General features: G+C 35.6%; 2 protein-coding genes across 2 annotated transcripts; both read left to right on the top strand.

Annotated features, from left to right (window-relative positions):
- The first annotated feature begins 2 nt into the window (after positions 1–2).
- Positions 3–8,624, top strand: LOC145616130 (putative respiratory burst oxidase homolog protein H). The gene is made up of 23 exons (XM_081670831.1): positions 3–901; positions 1,735–1,897; positions 1,992–2,040; positions 2,137–2,250; positions 2,322–2,419; positions 2,541–2,697; positions 2,815–2,931; positions 3,072–3,200; positions 3,301–3,379; positions 3,522–3,580; positions 4,972–5,284; positions 5,619–5,781; positions 5,892–5,940; positions 6,038–6,166; positions 6,283–6,432; positions 6,872–6,987; positions 7,099–7,216; positions 7,391–7,488; positions 7,589–7,751; positions 7,842–7,958; positions 8,065–8,193; positions 8,308–8,386; positions 8,515–8,624. The coding sequence occupies exons 1-23, from the start codon at positions 691–693 to the stop codon at positions 8,622–8,624; spliced, it is 2,910 nt and encodes a 969-aa protein (XP_081526957.1). The 5' UTR covers positions 3–690.
- Positions 8,625–10,201: 1,577 nt separating this feature from the next.
- LOC145616129 (putative respiratory burst oxidase homolog protein H) lies at positions 10,202–15,155 on the top strand. Its single transcript, XM_081670829.1, has 9 exons — positions 10,202–10,419; positions 10,522–10,605; positions 12,185–12,302; positions 12,429–12,520; positions 12,983–14,222; positions 14,376–14,492; positions 14,599–14,709; positions 14,843–14,921; positions 15,046–15,155. Exons 1-9 carry the CDS (start codon positions 10,202–10,204, stop codon positions 15,153–15,155), a joined length of 2,169 nt encoding a protein of 722 aa, XP_081526955.1.
- The last annotated feature ends 3,069 nt before the right edge of the window (positions 15,156–18,224 follow it).

Here is an 18,224-nt window from a genome sequence, read left to right as displayed (position 1 = left end):
AGTGGTTACATTGATATAATATCATATCTTTAAAATTTCTAAAATTTTAAGCTTAATTTTATCAAAATTTACTAACTTGAGTGGTTTTTAAATCAATATTTAGTTGATTTAACCAATTACAAATTTTTGTTTGAATCTGATTTTTGCTGTTTTACTGGATTATTGGTAAGAGATTTTGCATGATTGATGCATTTCCTTTGGTAGTTTGGTACACTTTAGGATTTGGAACCAATTGTGTCAATACACAAAAAAGTGATTACCTTTGAATTTGCATTCTGTTTTACTGGATTATTGGTAAGAGATTTTGCATGATTGATGCATTTCCTTTGGTAGTTTGGTACACTTCAGGATTTGGAACCAATTGTGTCAATACACAAAAAAGTGATTACCTTTGAATTTGCATTGTATTTTACAGGCTACAGCTCACCTTTGACTTACTTTAAATACTTTTATTTTCTTGCTGTACATTGTTTGACGTCAGTTGCCTCCTACTAAGTCCTGCCTGCTTGACCAGGCTCTCATTTTTCTCCAGAAACATTCATGCTATTATATATTAAACTCAATATTTCAATTTTAGATGTGTTGTTTTGAGTCTCTCTCTCAAGCATCAACCTACCTACCTACCCGCATCGCAGACCTTGAAAACTTAAGAATCCGTCATTTGCGTGATTGATCGTTGGGTTAGTTCAGATGACCAACAAAAAGAGCAGAGGAGATTTATCAAACCAGATGCTGCTTGACGATAGAGATGTATTGGATCATATCAGGGCTCTGGCAAGGTCGCTATTATTCCCGACATTAACATTTATCAAAGGTAGTTCCTGGGAAGACACCAAGAAGAGGTTCAAAGCGAATGCTGTGGATGGCAAGCTATTCAAAGATAAATTTCGTCTTGTCATTGGTAAAATTGTTTACTTTTTGATTTGACTTTCAGATTTTCTGCTTTTAGTTCTATACAACATTGGAAAAATAGATGTTGTCATCAATTACAAAATCAATCAGTACTATCTACTGTACTAAACATAATAAAGGATATGGTATCTGTGTAATGTTCAATAAATACTGTAGTATGTTTTATAAAGTCATCTTCAATAACAGAGTATTTGGCAAGAGCAACAGACTAAGTCTATTAAAACAATGCAATTACATCTCCATTTTTTTTTAAATACCATCCCAAGTGAAGAAAAAGAGATACTTTGGGAGAATTAGTATTACGTTGGGGATGAACATTGATTTTATCACTGATTTGAAGCTCATTTATTTTATCACTTGCCAAATATGTAGTGCAAGTTACAAGGCTTCAATAGCAAACTCTTTGTCACTCACAGCCACCCTAACCATCACGCAAACGTCCACCACCACATCATAACTGACCATGACTGCAATACTCATGTTACCACTGCAACTAAGCTGGGCAGATCCAAAATCGCCGTAGCCCATCCCGTTTCAACTTTCATTCCTCCCAACTACAAGTGTTTGAAATCCTGTCAAATTGTACCAATCCCTAACCAAGAATATGATATGATTTATAGACTAGAAAAAACCACCTTAATTAAGTGATATGAAATCATTGGGTTTTTTTTTTGGAACCATATGGAATCATTGATTAGGAGGATATGATTCTTGGATTACGAGAAGTTGGTACAATTTGACAACTATTTTTACAGAGTAAGTACATATAAATAGTTATTTCACCAACACTTATCAAAAGCCTTCTTCAAAATCTTTTCTTAGGAATGAGCAATTCAGAAGAATTTGCGGGCGAATTGTATGATATGTTGGCAAGGCGAATGAAGTTGGATACTTTGAAAGGGATAACAATTGATGACATGAGAATGTTTTGGGAAGATATGACAAGTCAAGATTTTGATATCCGTTTGCAGATCTTCTTTGACATGTAAGAAGGCCATTTTTGTGCATCTCCCACTATTTTCTTCCTCTGATATGCTCCCAAGATATGGTCAAGTCTTGATGGAGTTTGTTCTTTGTAGGTGTGACAAGAATGGAGATGGGATGTTATCGAAAGAAGAGGTTTGCGAGGTAATGAATTCGAATGATTCTTTACTGGTACAGTTTTCCAACTGTAGTTAACTTTCATGCTCACAACTAACATTAAGTCCTTTATTTGAACATTAGGCAATAGTTTTAAGTGCCTCGGCTAATCAGCTTAAGAAAGTCAAGTCACAAGCAGAAAATTATGCATCTTTGATCATGGAAGAGCTGGACTCAGATCACCAAGGATATATAGAGGTTTTTTTTTTAGCTTTTTTCGCACTTCCTTTTTTAGCTTCTGATACTGAAGTACCATTGCAAATATACAGCTATGGCAACTTGAAGCATTTTTAGAGGAAATGTGGACTTCTACCAATCACCGAATCCATGGGATTGACTTGGATCGTCAACCAACATGTCCAATGATGTGAGAAGACTTCAGAACCATACTATAAGGAATAACATGGTTTCAGCATTTTAGTTTCCACTGTAAGAATCAATCTAAGACAAGATATGAGCCTGACTTTCGTAAATCTGCTGCTTTACAGTTTTCAAAATATAAACATTAAAGGCATATGTGGAACTCCAGAGAAGAGTTACAAAGAGTATGACATTCTCTTACTCATTGGAATCAGCACTGGAGCAGCTTTTTTCACCAGCATTCTCAAGGATCTCTTAAATAACTTGAAGGAAAGCAGCACACAGGTACCTAACTTAGCACTTGACTGCTGCTCAGTGCCAATTCCTTAAAGATCATTCTGAGATCTTCTAGGATCTTGTTTGAGTCATTGAGTGAGTACGGTATTTCTGAAATGAATGCAGGATATTGAGAGCAGAAAGAGGCCTGAAAAGGCGTACTTTTATTGGGTTACAAGTGAACAGGGCTCCTTTGATTTGTTCAAGGATGTCGTGGATGATATTGCACAATATGATTCGGATGTGGGTATTGCTAGACCAAGTAATTCATTTCATTTTTTGCAATTAACTTGTCATGTACTTCAGCACTTGGTCTATTTTTTGTCCTAGTATTGATCAATTAACCAATGTCCCTTTATTTACTTCGGAACTTCAACTAACAGAATGTGATAGAAATATGCTACTACTTGACTAGTGTCTATGAAGAAGGTGATGCTCGATCTGTACTTGTACAAATGGTACAATCATTGCAGTATGCTAGGAATAGAGTTGATGTGATTTCCGAAAGCCAGGTAAAATAAACTTTCCACCAGTCAGTTAGATCGATTACCTTAATACACGATCTCTTTTATCTGCTGTCACTTTGGTAAGTCTAACATAGAATTTGAACAGATAAAAACATATTTTGCAAAACCTGAATGGTACAAGGTAGGTGAAAAACTAGCTGCCACACACAAATCACAAAAAATAGGTAAATTTTCTTTTCTTTTTTTTTTTTTTCAAGTATCTGAATTCTGAAAGTGACCAGTAATTTATTTATGTTTGATTTTGTTATGCTTGACATAGCGCCTTGACTTATTAATGTTAAAATCTGTATCATCATTATATTGTAGGTGTATTTTGTTGTGGAAATCAAAGAGAGATTAAATTACTGAGGAGGTTTTGCAAATATGTTGGCCTTAATATTACCTTCCACTTTCACAAGGAGAACCTTTAGAGTTCAGATACAGCAAAAAAAAACCTGCACGGGAAATTACAAATGAATGTGAACCTGTCCAATTGATTACTCAAGATTCATCCCCTTCAAGCTTCTCATGATGTTCGAGGCTCTGTACCAATTTGCCCAGTTTGTTGAATTAAACTAATAATTACTTTCTGTTAGGATAATATTGTGAATGTTTTCATAATTTTTTTTGGGAATCATCTGTTATTTACTGATGATTTGTGTGAAATATGAACCTTCTTATATTTCCTTTCAGAAACAACTACCATTAATAAAATTCTGGTTTACGTAATGCCATGTAACCTTCATTTGTATACAAATAAAAGACGGGTAGTGTTTATCTATATCACATTCTTTCATTGTTTTCGGCATTGTAGTCTGATTTAGCATATACATACTCATCTAATGCTTGCTTACAGATCAAATGTGGGATCATCCCTTACAGATGCTCTTATCTGTCTCCCGTCTATGTGATGTAACCTTCATTCGTGTACACATCTAAAATTAATCTTTATCAAAGAGGCCTTTGATGCATTGGAAACTCTGACACCCTGAAAATTGATCAATGATCCCTTTTTAAGGCTTAGTTTATTACATATATCTTAACCACTCTAACATATTAAACACCTTTTAGCAATAATGATAATAAGGATAATTAGTTCTATCAATATAGGTTTCATTAGAGAGTTAGGAGATGAAATTAGACAAACTTATACAATATAGATGCAATTTCATGATGTGCTATGCTAAATTGCCAAGTGTTTTAGCCTTGATCCCTAATAAAACCCTTCAAGTTCCGCCACTGGATTTTAGGGTGGCGATTACAATATCTTTGAGCCATCAGGGGAAAAATTCAAAAACTAACAACGCGATATAAGCATGCACATGCCTATTGTTTTTTACAAAAAAAAAGTGTTCTATAAAAGCCAGCAGTGTTGATAATAACTACAATTGACAGATTTAGTGGTTTGCCTCAATAAGAACTAGAACGTGTGATCTACACTGTACTACTGCTTACCATTTCTCCTTTTTACTTTGTATAAAGTTATATCACTTCGATTTTATATAGCTGCTAACTGTACTTTGGTTGCCAATCTTGCATTCAGTTGCAGTGCATGCCCTGTATGGCTGTATCAAGGTTACTAACTCGTTGAGCCCGCTTTCATTCGAGCCATTTCTCTGAAATAAACTTCATACTATCATTAGTTAATCATCACAATGTTTTGACTTAGTCATTTCTTGAGTGTTTATCCAAAAAACCCTTTAATCTTTATTTTCAATCAGAAACTTTCTATCAGAAGTTTTTACTGATCAGAAATTTTCTATTGTTATTCTATCAGAAGTTTTTACCAACAGTAAGAGGAGGGGCAATGGAGCATGATGATTATGTTGAAATCACCATGGATTTAGATGGAGTTTCGGTAGTATTGAAGATTGATGAAAAAAATTCTAAAGTCAAAAGTCCAAAGCTTGATCTATCAGAAGGTAATTTTGCAAGAAACGTAGCTGAACTTCGTCGAATTATCCCAAATTCAAGCCTAAAGCCAAGTCTAAGATTTCTTGATGGCGTTCCCTGGAAATCCGTCGAAAAGAGGTTTAGAGAGAGTGCTGTTGATGGTGTGCTCGCGAAAGATAAATTTGGTGTTGTCATTGGTACAATTCCTACATTCTACATATTATTTTGTGTGTTTTACTGTTTTTATTTGTGTGCTATACATCGTTTCTTATACTAGTAAAAATGACATTTTTTAATTTTTCTTCAAAACACAAGTATGATCAACACTTATGATGCACAACCTGTAACACAATTAAGCAAATGACTTTTTATTGTGACCTCGTCGATTCTAAATAACAATACAATACATATGTGATTATTGGTTGAAGTTGAAAATCTTATCACCAATGTTTGGGATAAGGTTGTACATAAGTTCTATGCATGAATTTGTAGATTTGTTGCTAAGTTATGAATGATTATTTGGAAATGAAGGAATGGAAGATTCAGAAGAATTCGCGATGGAGATATATAATGTATTTGCAAAAAGATTAAGATTGAATACTTCAAATGGGATCGAAATGGAGGTAATGAATGAAATATGGTCACTGTTGAACTCGCAAGACTTTGAAGTTCAGTTGCAACTCTTCTTTGACTTGTAAGTTGGAAAATTGTTCTTTCACTCTATTCTTTCTCTTATTTGCTTTCTAAGCTAAAAAAGGTTCAATCTAGCTTGCTGGTTTGTTTTTGTTTTTCTTCGTTTTGTAGTTGTGACAAGAATGGTGATGGGAAATTATCAGAAGAAGAAATTTGTGAGGTGAAGAAATCAAATGATTTTCCTAAAAAATTTAGATTATAGTAAACTTTCTTGCACACCACTGACTTGACATTCCCTTTGTTTGATCCTACCTCAGGCTATCGAGTTAAGTGCCTCAACTAACAAGCTCTTTGATGGCTCGAGTAACAAGTTCAAGAGTGAAGCGGCAGACTATGCAACATTGATCATGAAAGAGCTTGATCCTGACGACTTGGGATTTATAGAGGCATGTCTTTCAATCTTATGCCTCATATTATCTCCATCCTATCAGTGACAAACTTTTCATTCCTTGCTGGTTGGTTAGTCTAGCTTCTGATACTGAAAACCATTGATATTATACAGATTAGGGATTTAGAAACATTATTCTCAAGGCATATGATGAGGACTTCAATCAACTATGAATCCCGTGTGGAGATGCTGAGAGCTTTAAAAAGAACAACATTTCCTGAAAATTTCTGGAAATCAGTATCTAGTACTAAAAATATTTTTCAGGTATGCACAATATATGATATATTATATATTTATGTACTTGTATTAAAGAGCTTAAAATCTTACATATATTTTCTTCAGATTGTTAATTCACCCTTTTTTAGAAGTTATGCATATCATTTGCTCTATGCTTTTGGTTGTACTTGGCTCTGATACCGTGTAAAATGTAATATAGAAAGGTACCTAAAAGAATTTGATTCAAATGTCATAAAATCATTCATCATCTATACTTTTCCATGGCCGACTCCTGATTATCAATGCAGACATGGATGCATCTCATGGTCCCCGTATGCTACAATGCTTATGACCGAGGACTAACATTCATGAATCTAAGTCATCCAGTCATGTTCGTGAAGGTCTTCTTCGATCTTTTTGTACTGGATGTACTCAATTTTCTTCTGAAAGTAGGGAAACAATAAAATTTTACCTCCACACTTTTCAGGTAGCCATATATCAAGGAAAAGTTCTTGTATTATACATGAAGAAACCTTATGGATTCAAGTACAAGATTGGAATGTACTTGCTCTTCAAGTGTCCTATGATCTCGAGCTCTGAATGGTAATTAAGCAAATTCGTATGATTTCAAAATTCTAGTTTTCGTATAAAAGATGCATATTTTCATTCAGCAGTTGATATAATCATTCAAAATTACATTCCTATTTGCAACAGGCATCCCTTTTCTATTGTTTCAGCTCCAGATGATGACTGCATATGTGTTCTTATCAGTACCTCAATGGGGGAGTGGGCCGCGACACTTCAGGAAATATTTGAAACGACCACAACATCAGTAAGCCAAGATAAATGCAATTCTATTAATCAATTGTCTTAATATGCTGTTCTTTTCCATGAAATCTGTCTGCAACCAAATGACTGTCCTTTTTTTTGTCCTAGTGGGTGATCTTCGGAATTAGCCCATTTGACTCCTGAATCTGGTTTCTTACAAGATACATCCTCAATGCAGCCTTTTGATCAGTCTTCAGTCAATCGTGATATCGGAAATGCAAGAGTAGAGAGTGATTCTGATCTTCAACCAAAAATGCGAGAGCAGTCTTTGAAACAGTACAATATTATAAGATGTTTCTGCATTTCACTTTCCACTGCAAGAAATCAATGTAGGAGTAAACTGACAGTCAAGTACCTGTTCTGTGTTTTGTCGTAGAGATGGCAATCCGCACATAATTATGAAAGGCCCGTATGGAGTTCCAGCACAGGACTACAAAAAGTACGATATTGTTTTGCTCATTGGCTTCGGCCTTGGAGCAACTCTTAATTTCAGCATCCTTCAGGATCTCTTAAATAACTTACAGAAAAGCAGGACACAGGTACTAATCCTGCAGGAAAACACTGCTTGACATCGATTCTTTGAGCACGATTATGTCCTGTAATTTTCTAAGATATAATGTTGAATGCAGGGTAAAGAGAGAAAGAAGGTGCCTTATAAAACTTACTTCTACTGGGTTACAAGTAACCAAATCTCCTTTGATGTGTTTAAGGGTGTCTTTGACGAAACTGCAAAATTTGATTCAGATGTAGGTGTCATTAGATCATATAGTAAGACCAATTCATTCTTATATACAAGTATTGATTGATTGTTTAACCGCTTTCTTTGTATCTACTCTGAATATTGATTAACAGAATGTGATCGAAATGAATAACTACTTGACTAGTGTGTATAAAGAAGGTGATGCTCGATCTGCACTTATAAAGATAGCACAGTCATTGCAGTATGCAAAGAATGGATTTGATGTGATCTCTGGAACTCGGGTATTTCAACTTTAACTTGCTCAATTCACTTAAATTGATTACCTTAATTAAAATCGAGTTCTTTATTATCTGCTTCTGCTTTAATTTGGTAAATCTAACATGAAATTTGCACAGATTAAAACACATTTTGTAACACCTAACTGGACAAATGTGTTAGCGCAACTAGCTACCAAACACAAATTACAAAAAATAGGTAATTTTTTTTCTGATTACCTTAAAAGTGACTAATCAAGTTTGTTATCCAGAATTTAAGAGAAACAATAATCTAGGTTGTTCTTGGTTAATTAATTCTATAAATTGATTACATTGTTAATAATGTAGGTGTTTATTATAGTGGAAGCAAAGAACAAATGAAACTGATAAGGAAGCTTTGCAAAGATTTCAGCCAAAACACAACCCATTTTCACTTTCACTTCCAAAAGGAGAACTGATGTGGATCATATCTTGTTTATTCTAGTGTGTAGGAAGACTAACATGGTTTTTACTCTTACTTTTAAAGTAGGGGCTTTTTACATGTTTGGACTTAGTTTTTATGATAATATTAGGGGTAATATGGGCTTCCATCTTGTATTATAGTGTGAACGTGTGATATAGATTCAAACCATACCGGTATGTAATGTACTACCTCCGGTTCATATTACTCGCAACGAAGGGGTATTATTTGTGAGACATAAAATATTCCTTTGTTGCGAGTAATTTGAACCAGAGGTAGTAATCAGGTTGGATTCTTGTAAAAATTACGACAGTTTGATGTTGATTGTATATTTGTAATATAATCAGGTTAGTTTCTTGTAAAAATTACAACACTTTTTTTTTGAGGACTTTTTTTTTTTTTTTTTTCGAGGAAACAGTAGTTTGATGCAATGTTGTGACCTTCTTTTATTCATAAAACAATCATATTGTTTCTAATTTTAGTGGTCCATAATAAATTAGTGTGAACCAAGTTTATTTAAGAATTTGTAGGCGACTACAATATCTTTAAGCCATCAGGGGAAAAATTCAAACGCTTAAGCGATGAGCCCATGATAAGCATGCACATATTTTTTTTTACAAAAATGTTTTTTTATTAAAAGCCAGCAGGGAGGTTTGATAACAACTAAAATTGTGAGATTAAGTGGTTTGCCTCAACAAGATCAATAACGTGTTTGGTATAAAACAATAATCACTTTGATTTTATATAACTGCCAACTGTACTTTGGTTGCCAATCTTGCATTATTATTGCATGCCCTGTATTAAGGCTACTAATAACTCGTTGAAACCGCTTTCATTTGAGCCATTTCTCTAAGAAAGCTTCATATATACTATCATTAGTTAACACAATAATAACGTTTAATTTTGACTTGGTCATTTCTTGAGTGTTAACCCAAAAAACCCTTTAATCTTTGTTTTTTTACTGATCATAAATTTTGTATCACAAGTTTTTACTGACAGTAATTAAGAGGAGGGGCTATGGATCATCAAGATTATGTTGAAATCACCATCGATTTAGTAGGAGTGTTGAAAATTGATGGTAAAAAAAAAAAGCCAAAAGTCCAAAGCTTGATGATCTATCAGAGAGTAGTGCGTCAAGCCTAAACCCAAGTCTAAGATTTCTTCGTGGCGTTTCTTGGAAATCCGTCGAAGAGAGGTTTATTAGAGAGAGTGCTATTGATGGTGTGCTCGCGAAAGACAAATTTGGTGTTGTCATTGGTACACTCCCTACATCCTACAAGTTTTTTTGTGTGTGTTACCGTTTTTGTTTGTGTACTGTACATCAATCGTTTTTGAAAAAATGGAATCCCTTAGAAACACAAGTATTAATCAATAAATAGTTTATTTAATTCATGTAAAAGGACATTTTATTGTGACCTCATCGATTCTAAATAACAATACAATACTTATGTGATTACTGGCTGAAGTTGAAAATCCTATTTCAAATGTTTGGAATAAGGTTGAAAATCCTATAAGCTGATGATTGAAGCCCAGGAATATGTTTAATGTTTTATACTCTATCAGTACATTAGTTCTATGCATGACTTTGTAGATTTGTTGCTAAGTTATGAATGGGTATTTGGAAATGAAGGAATGGAAGATTCTGAAGAATTTGCGATGCAGATATATAATGTATTTGCAAAAAGATTAAGATTGAATACTTCAAATGGGATTGAAATGGAGTTAATGTATGAAATATGGTCAACGATGAACTCGCAAGACTTTGAAATCCAGTTGCAACTCTTATTTGACTTGTAAGTTGGCAAAAAAAAATATACTTTCTCTTATTTGCTTTCTAAGCTAGAAAAGGTTCAATCTAGCTTGATGGTTTGTTTTTGTTTTACTTCTTTGTGTAGTTGTGACAAGAATGGTGATGGAAGATTATCTGAAGAAGAAGTTCGCGAAGTTAAGAATTTGAATAATTTTCCTAAAAATTTCAGGTCATAGTTTACTTTAATTTCTTACACACCACTGACCTACAGTTATAACTGTCCACTTTATACGATCAAAGAGGTTCCACCTCAAAATCATATGGCAATGAGGGGAGTAGCCCCTTAGCCTTATAAAGTGAACATAACTTTCTTGTTTCTTCAATATGGGATACACATCCCAATACAAACCCTTACTTATAAAGTCAACTAATGTAGGACTCACACCTCTCACATATGTGGGTTTTCTCATGGGCTCAACATTGTTTGTTTGATCCTACCTCAGGCTATCGAGTTAAGTGCCTTGACTAACAAGCTCAAGACAGAAGCGGCAGACTATGCAAGATTGATCATGAACGAGCTTGATCCTGACGACTTGGGATATATAGAGGCATGTCTTTCAATTTTGCAACAAACTTTTCATTCATGTTCCGGTCTTTTAGTCTAGCTTCTGATACTGAAGCTAAGAACCATTGATATATTATACAGATTTGGCAACTAGAAAGATTATGGCCGAGGCGTACGACGAGGACTTCAACCAACAACAAAACCCGTGGGGAGATGCCGAGAGCCTTAAAAAGAACAACATTTCCTGAAAAATTCTGGAAATCAGTAGTATCTAGTACAAAATATTATTTTTTGGTATGCATAATATATAATATACTTGTATTAAAGAGCTTAAATAATTCCGTTAATTCACCCTTTTAGAAGTTATGCATTTCATTTGTTAGTGAATATCTATGCTTTTGGTTGTATTTGGCTCTGATACCATGTAAAATGTAATATAAAAAATGTATCTAAAATAATTTAATTCACATGTCATAAAATCATTAATCACCGATACTTTTCCATGCCCGACTCCTGATCATCAATGCAGAAAGGGAAGCATCTCATGGTCCCAGCATGCCACAATGCAATGCAATGCAAAAATGGATGCATCTCATGGTCCCAACATGCTACAATGCTTATGACCGAGGACTAACGTTCATGGACCAAAGTCATACAGTCATCTTCCTGAAGGTCTTCTTCGATCTTATTGTAGATGTACTCATTTTTTTGTTGAAAGTTGAGAAACAATTAGATTTTACTCCTCACATTTCAGGCTACCATATATCAAAGAAATTTTCTGGTATTATGTATGAAGAAACCACCAAAATTTAAGTACAAGATTGGAATGTACGTGCTCTTCAATTGTCCTGAGATCTCAAGCTCTGAATGGTAATCAGTCTAACTGCTAAGCAAATTGCATGATTTAAAAAATAGGAAATTTTGCAAAAGACCACCTTTTAAATCTTGTTTTTCGCAAATAACCACCTTTTAAAAAAAATGTTGCAAAAGACCACAAATTTCAAAAATTTTGTTGCAAATTACCACTTTTTAAGCCAAATTTATCAATTGTTTTACATTGAATTGGTGGTAAGTTGCAACAAAATTTTTAAAATTGGTGGTTTTTTGCAACATTTTTTTTAAAAGGTGGTTAAATGCAAAAAACAATATTTAAAAGGTGGTTTTTTGCAAAATTTCCTTAAAAATATGATTTTCATTCAGCAGTTGATAAAATCATTCATAATGAGATTCCTATTTGCAACAGGCATCCCTTTTCTATCGTTTCAGCTCCAGATGATGACTACATAAGTGTTCTTATAGATACCTCCAAGGGAGAGTGGACCGCGGCACTTCAGAAGAAATTTGCAATGGATACAACATTAGTAAGCCAAGATAAATGAAATTCTGATCACTAATTTTGTTTCTGCTACCAAATGACTGTCTTTCTTTGTCCTAGTGGACCATCTTTGTTTCATCGTCGATGACAGTGTTATATATATGAAATGCAGGCTTCTGAATCTTTAGTCAATCGTGACATTCGTGAGATTGGAAATGCAAGAGTAGTCAGTGATTCTGATGAATCCGACCTTCAAACAAAAATGTGAGACGGCGTTTAAAATTGTTTTACAGTATTACAAGATGATTCTGCATTTCACTTTCCACTGCAAGAAATTAAATCTAGGAACTGACTTTCAAGTACTTGTTATGTTTTTTTTAGTAGCATTCCGCACATAATTATGAAAGGCTCGTATAGATTTCCAGCACAGGACTACAAAAAGTACGATATTGTTTTGCTCATTGGCTTCGGCCTAGGAGCAGCTCTTAATTTCAGCATCCTTGAGGATCTCTTAAATAACTTACCGAAAATCAGGACACAGGTACTGATCCTGCCTCCTTTTCGAAGGGATCTTTCATTTGGAAAGGTTTGGGTAAGGCTTGGTCCTTTTTCAAAGAGAGTATTGTTTGGGATGTTGGTGATGGTTCGAATATTAGTCTTTAGGAGGACAAATGGTTGATGCATTCCTATCTTCGTGATTTTTTTGTGTGGACCTGTTAATCTCAGCTCTTTAGCCCTCCCTCTTGCTGCTATCCATTCTTGTTCCAAAAATCAGATGGAGGAAAGGATCACCTTCCCTCTCTCGGATCAGTTGTTTGAGCTCATCCAATCAGTCTTCTTCAATGCAAGTAATGATTCCCATTTCTCTAGTTGGACCATAAAGGGTAAATTTGACTCAAAAAAAGCCAAACTTGCAATTCATTCTCTTGACAACACTCATGCACCACCCTTTAATTGGGATCTAATTTGGAAAATGAATACTTTGCCAAAAGTCAAGTCCTTTCTTTGGCTCCTAGCATGGGAGAGAATTCCTCACAGACTTAACCTTTCAAAGAAAATTCAAAATCTCTCCCATAAATGTCAGTTCTGTCCTAGTGAGGATGAGACTTGTTCTCATATTTTTATTCATTGTGCTCGAGCAGCTGAGTTTTGGAACTCTATCACTTGCCCTCCTCTCTTCTCTGGTAACGGCTCTTGGCTTGACTGGCTGTCCTATAATCTGAAGTTAGATTCAATCACCTCCTATTCGATCCCTTGGAATGTCATGTTTTGCTTTATCCTGTGGCATTTATGGTTAAGACGAAATGTCTGGCTCTTCTCCAAATCAAACACCCCTCTTTCTTCTGCAATCTCCCAGTGTATTTGGGCTGCTTCGGAGTTCTACTTCTCTACGAAGTGTAACAAAGAAAGTCTAAAGCCCAACCCAACACACTGGACTCCTCCCCCTCCAAATCTTTTTAAAATCAATTGTGATGCTTCCTTTGTTGCTTCCACCAAAGAATCGGGTTGTGCAGTGGTGTGTAGAGACAGCAGGGGCTCTTGGATAGTTGGTATAAGTTGGAAAGGGCACCTCCCTTCTAGCCATGAAGCTGAACTGAAAGCAATTGAATTGGGTCTGACATTGATCAAAAATGAAAATTGGCAGAATGTCATTCTAGTTTCTGATGCAAAGAGGGCAATTGATGAAATCAATTCCGATGCTTGTTTGGCTAATGCACCTTCACTATTATTAAAATGCAGGGACCTGAGAATGGACCTCCATCTGGATATGCTCTTTGAAAAGAGGGAGAGCAATGCAGTAGCTGATGTTCTTGCAAGGGATGCTCGCAGCAATATGAATCGCCTGAACGAATTATGTATTTTGCACCATCCTTCACCTGTCTGTATTGAAGCTTTTGAGAGAGATTTAACTCTTTGTAATCTTAACTCTAACTCTGCAACTAGTTTGCCCCCATTGACTGGTGATGTCCCAGCGAATATTGCTTGTAATACACTTATTAACTAATTAATGCATCCCTTATTTCAAAAAGGTACTGATCCTGCAGGAAAACACTGGTTGACATCGATTCTTTGAGCATGATTATGTCAGTAATTTTCTAAGATATAATGTTGAATGCAGGGTAAAGAGAGGAAAAAGGGGCCTTATAAAACTTACTTCTACTGGGTTACAAGTAACCAAATCTCCTTTAATGTTTTTAAGGGTGTCTTCGACGAAACTGCAGAACATGTTTCAGATGTAGGTGTCATTAGACCATAAAGTTAGCCCAATTCATTCTAATATACAAGTACTGATTGATGATTTAACCTCTTTCCCTGCTTTCTCTCTGAATATTGATTAACAGAATGTGATCGAAATGAATAACTACTTGACTAGTGTGTATGAAGAAGGTGATGCTCGATCTGCACTAATTCAGATAGTGCAGTCATTGCAGCATGCTAAGGATGGACTTGATGTAATCTCTAGAACTTGGGTGTTTCAACTTTTACATCTACAACACACTTAGATCGATTACCTTCATATCGATCTAGTTTGTTTGTTATTTCCTTCTTCTTAAATTTTGTAAGTCTAACATGATATTTGCACAGATTAAAACACGTTGTGGAAAAACCAACTGGACAGATGAGTTTGCGCGACTAGCTAACAAACACAAATCACAAAAAATAGGTAATTTTTTTTTTGTAATTACCCGAAAGTGACTAATCAAGTTTACTATCTAGAATTTAAGAGAAACAATCTAGACAGTTCGTTGTTTTGTTGTTCTTGACTGATTAATGTTTTAATGATGTAGGTGTTTATTATAGTGGAAGCGAAGAACAAATGAGACTGATAAGGAAGCTTTGCAAAGATTTCAGCCAAAACACAACCCATTTCCACTTCCACTTCCAAAAGGAGAATTGATGTGGATCATATCTTATGAAGTTTTTCTTCTTATGTGTAGGAAGACTAACATGGTTTTTAGTCTTTATACTCTTACTATTGAAGTAGGGGCTTTTTACATGTTTGGACTTAGTTTATATGATAATATTAGGGCTATTATGGACTTCCATCTTGTATTATAGTGTGAATGTGCGATATAGATTCAAAGCATACCGGTATGTAATATAATCTGGTTGGTTTCTTGTAAAATTCACAACAGTTTGAAAATTGTCATTGTAGTTGTTAGATTCATTCGTCACATTTTCCATGTAAAAAAGTTTTATAATTTTTACTAATATATAATTAACAATATTAATGGTCATAATTAAATATTGACAAATTTTCAATGCACCCAAGGACAAGGCATACCGGGTTCCGGGCACTATTTACGACTCCTAGACCCTTAAGACATGATGATTAAGGATGAATTAGATTGTTCCGGGCACTATTAATGACTCCCAAAACCCTTTGGGAACCCTTGGAAATACTTGGATGCAATATAATCTCGCCGGTTGAAAAAATGATATACGGAAGCAAAATATGAAGTAGGGCTGGCAATCCCTGACCCGACCAGATAACCCGAATGAACCCGACCCGAAGTTATTGAGAGAAACCCGAACCCGACCCGGCCCGAACCCGAATAACCCGAATTCGACCCAATTTGACCAAAATTTCATATTTCGTAATAATATCAAGTTTTACACTGTTTTTTTTTACTGTTTCTAAGCATAACCCGAAATTGACCCGAACCCGACCATCTGACCCGAATTGCCACCTCTAATATGAAGGCTATAATACACAAAACCGAAGCGATTGGGGAGGTGTCGAGACCCAGTGTCGGAATTTCGCGGAACATTACAGGATGCATCACAGGGTCATATAAAATTGTTTGTTTCGACATTACATGACCAATATTCGGCTACGTACAAGCCTTGTAAAAGCTTATAGCCAATACAAGAAGAGTGTACGAAAACGGGTAAACTGACCGTTTTAAGACAAATTGGATGGTTCCACCCACCAGTTAGACTCATGGACGGTGTTAGGCACCATGGTAAACATCTAGGCAATTTTTATTTCCGGACGAAAAAAGGTCAAAAAATTCCAAAATTGAAGGCTATTATCCACGCTTTTTGAGAAATTTTTGAGGATACCGGGCCCGGTGACGAAAAGCCTTGAGACCCTAGGGGATAAACTTAAAGTCATATAATACCGTTTGGAACAATATATGACCATTATATAACGTCATAAATGTCCGTGGTAGGCTTGAGCTCACGAAATCGGTACAAGTTGTGAACGGGGTAAATTGACCATTTTAAGGCAAATTGGATGGTTCCACCCACCCAATAGGACTCCCGGAGAATGTTAGGGGCCATGGTAAAAATCTGGGCAATTTTTGTTTCCGGGCGAAAAAAGGTCAAAAAATTCCAAAATTGAAGGCTATTATCCACGCATTTTGAGGAATTTTTGAGGTTATGGGGCCCGGTGGCGAAAAGTCTGGAGATCCTTGGGTCGTCTTAGGGTCATATAATGTCGTTTGGAACAATATATGACCATTATATAATGTCATAAATGTTCGTGGTAGACTTGAGCTCACGAAATCAGTGCAAGTTATGAACGAGTAAATTAACCGTTTTAAGGCAAATTGGATGGTTCCACCCACCCTAATGGACTCCCGGAGAGTGTTAGGGACCATAGTAAAAATTTGGGCAATATTTATGTTTGGGCAAATAAAGGACAAAAAATTCCAAAATTAAAGGTCTATCCATGCTTTTTGAGAAATTTTTGAGGTTACGGAGCCCGGTGGAGAAAAGTCTTGAAACCGTAGGAGATATGTCTTAGGGTCATATAATGCCGTTTGGAACAATATATGAACATTATATAATGTCATAAATGTTCGTGGTAGGTTTGAGCTCAAGAAATCGGTGCAAGTTGTGAACGGGGTAAATTGACCGTTTTAAGGAAAATTGGATGGTTCAACCCACCCAATTAGATTCCCGGAGGGTAATATGGACCATGGTAAAAAATCCGGGCAATTTTTACTTCCGGGCGAAAAAAGGTCAAATAAATTCCAAAATTGAAGGCAATACCACGGATTTTGATGAATTTTTGAGGTTACGGGGCCCGGTGGCGAAAAGTCTTGAGATCCTAGGGGATACGTCTTAGGGTCATATAATGCCATTTGGAACAATATATGACCATTATATAATGTCATAAATGTTCGTGGTAGGCTTGAGCTCACAAAATCGGTGCTAGTTATGAACGACTAAATTGACCGTTTTAAGACAAATTGGATGGTTCCACCGACCCTATTGGACTCCCGGAGAGTGTTAGGGACCATAGTAAAAATTTGGGCAATATTTATGTTTGGGCAAATAAAGGACAAAAAATTCCAAAATTAAAGGTCTATCCATGCTTTTTGAGAAATTTTTGAGGTTACGGAGCCCGGTGGAGAAAAGTCTTGAAACCGTAGGAGATATGTCTTAGGGTCATATAATGCCGTTTGGAACAATATATGAACATTATATAATGTCATAAATGTTCGTGGTAGGCTTGAGCTCACGAAATCGGTGCTAGTTATGAATGACTAAATTGACCGTTTTAAGACAAATTGGATGGTTCCACACACCCTGTTGGACTCCCGGAGGGTGTTAGGGACCATTGTAAAAATTTGGGCAATATTTATATTCGGGCAAAAAAGGACAAAAAATCCAAAATTGAAAGTTTATCCACGCTTTTTGAGAAATTTTTGAGGTTACGGAGCCCGGTGGCGAAAAGTGTTGAAACCCTAGGGGATACGTCTTAGGGTCATATAATGCCGTTTGGAATCATATATGAACATTATATAATGTCATAAATGTCTGTGGTAGGATTGAGCTCACGAAATCGGTGCAAGTTGTGAACGGGTGAATTGAAGTTTTCAGGCAAATTGGACGGTTCCACCCACCCAATTGGACTCCCGGAGGGTGTTAGGGACCATGGCAAAAATTTTGGCAATTTTTATTTCCGGGCGAAAAAGGTCAAAAAATTCCAAAATTGAAGGCTATTATCCAT

The sequence above is a fragment of the Chenopodium album genome, chromosome 26 (assembly GCF_948465745.1).
Source record: "Chenopodium album chromosome 26, dcCheAlbu1.1, whole genome shotgun sequence".
NCBI lineage: Eukaryota > Viridiplantae > Streptophyta > Magnoliopsida > Caryophyllales > Amaranthaceae > Chenopodium > Chenopodium album.
Note: the sequence above shows the minus strand (reverse complement) of the source record. Positions and strands in the feature narration are given on the sequence as shown.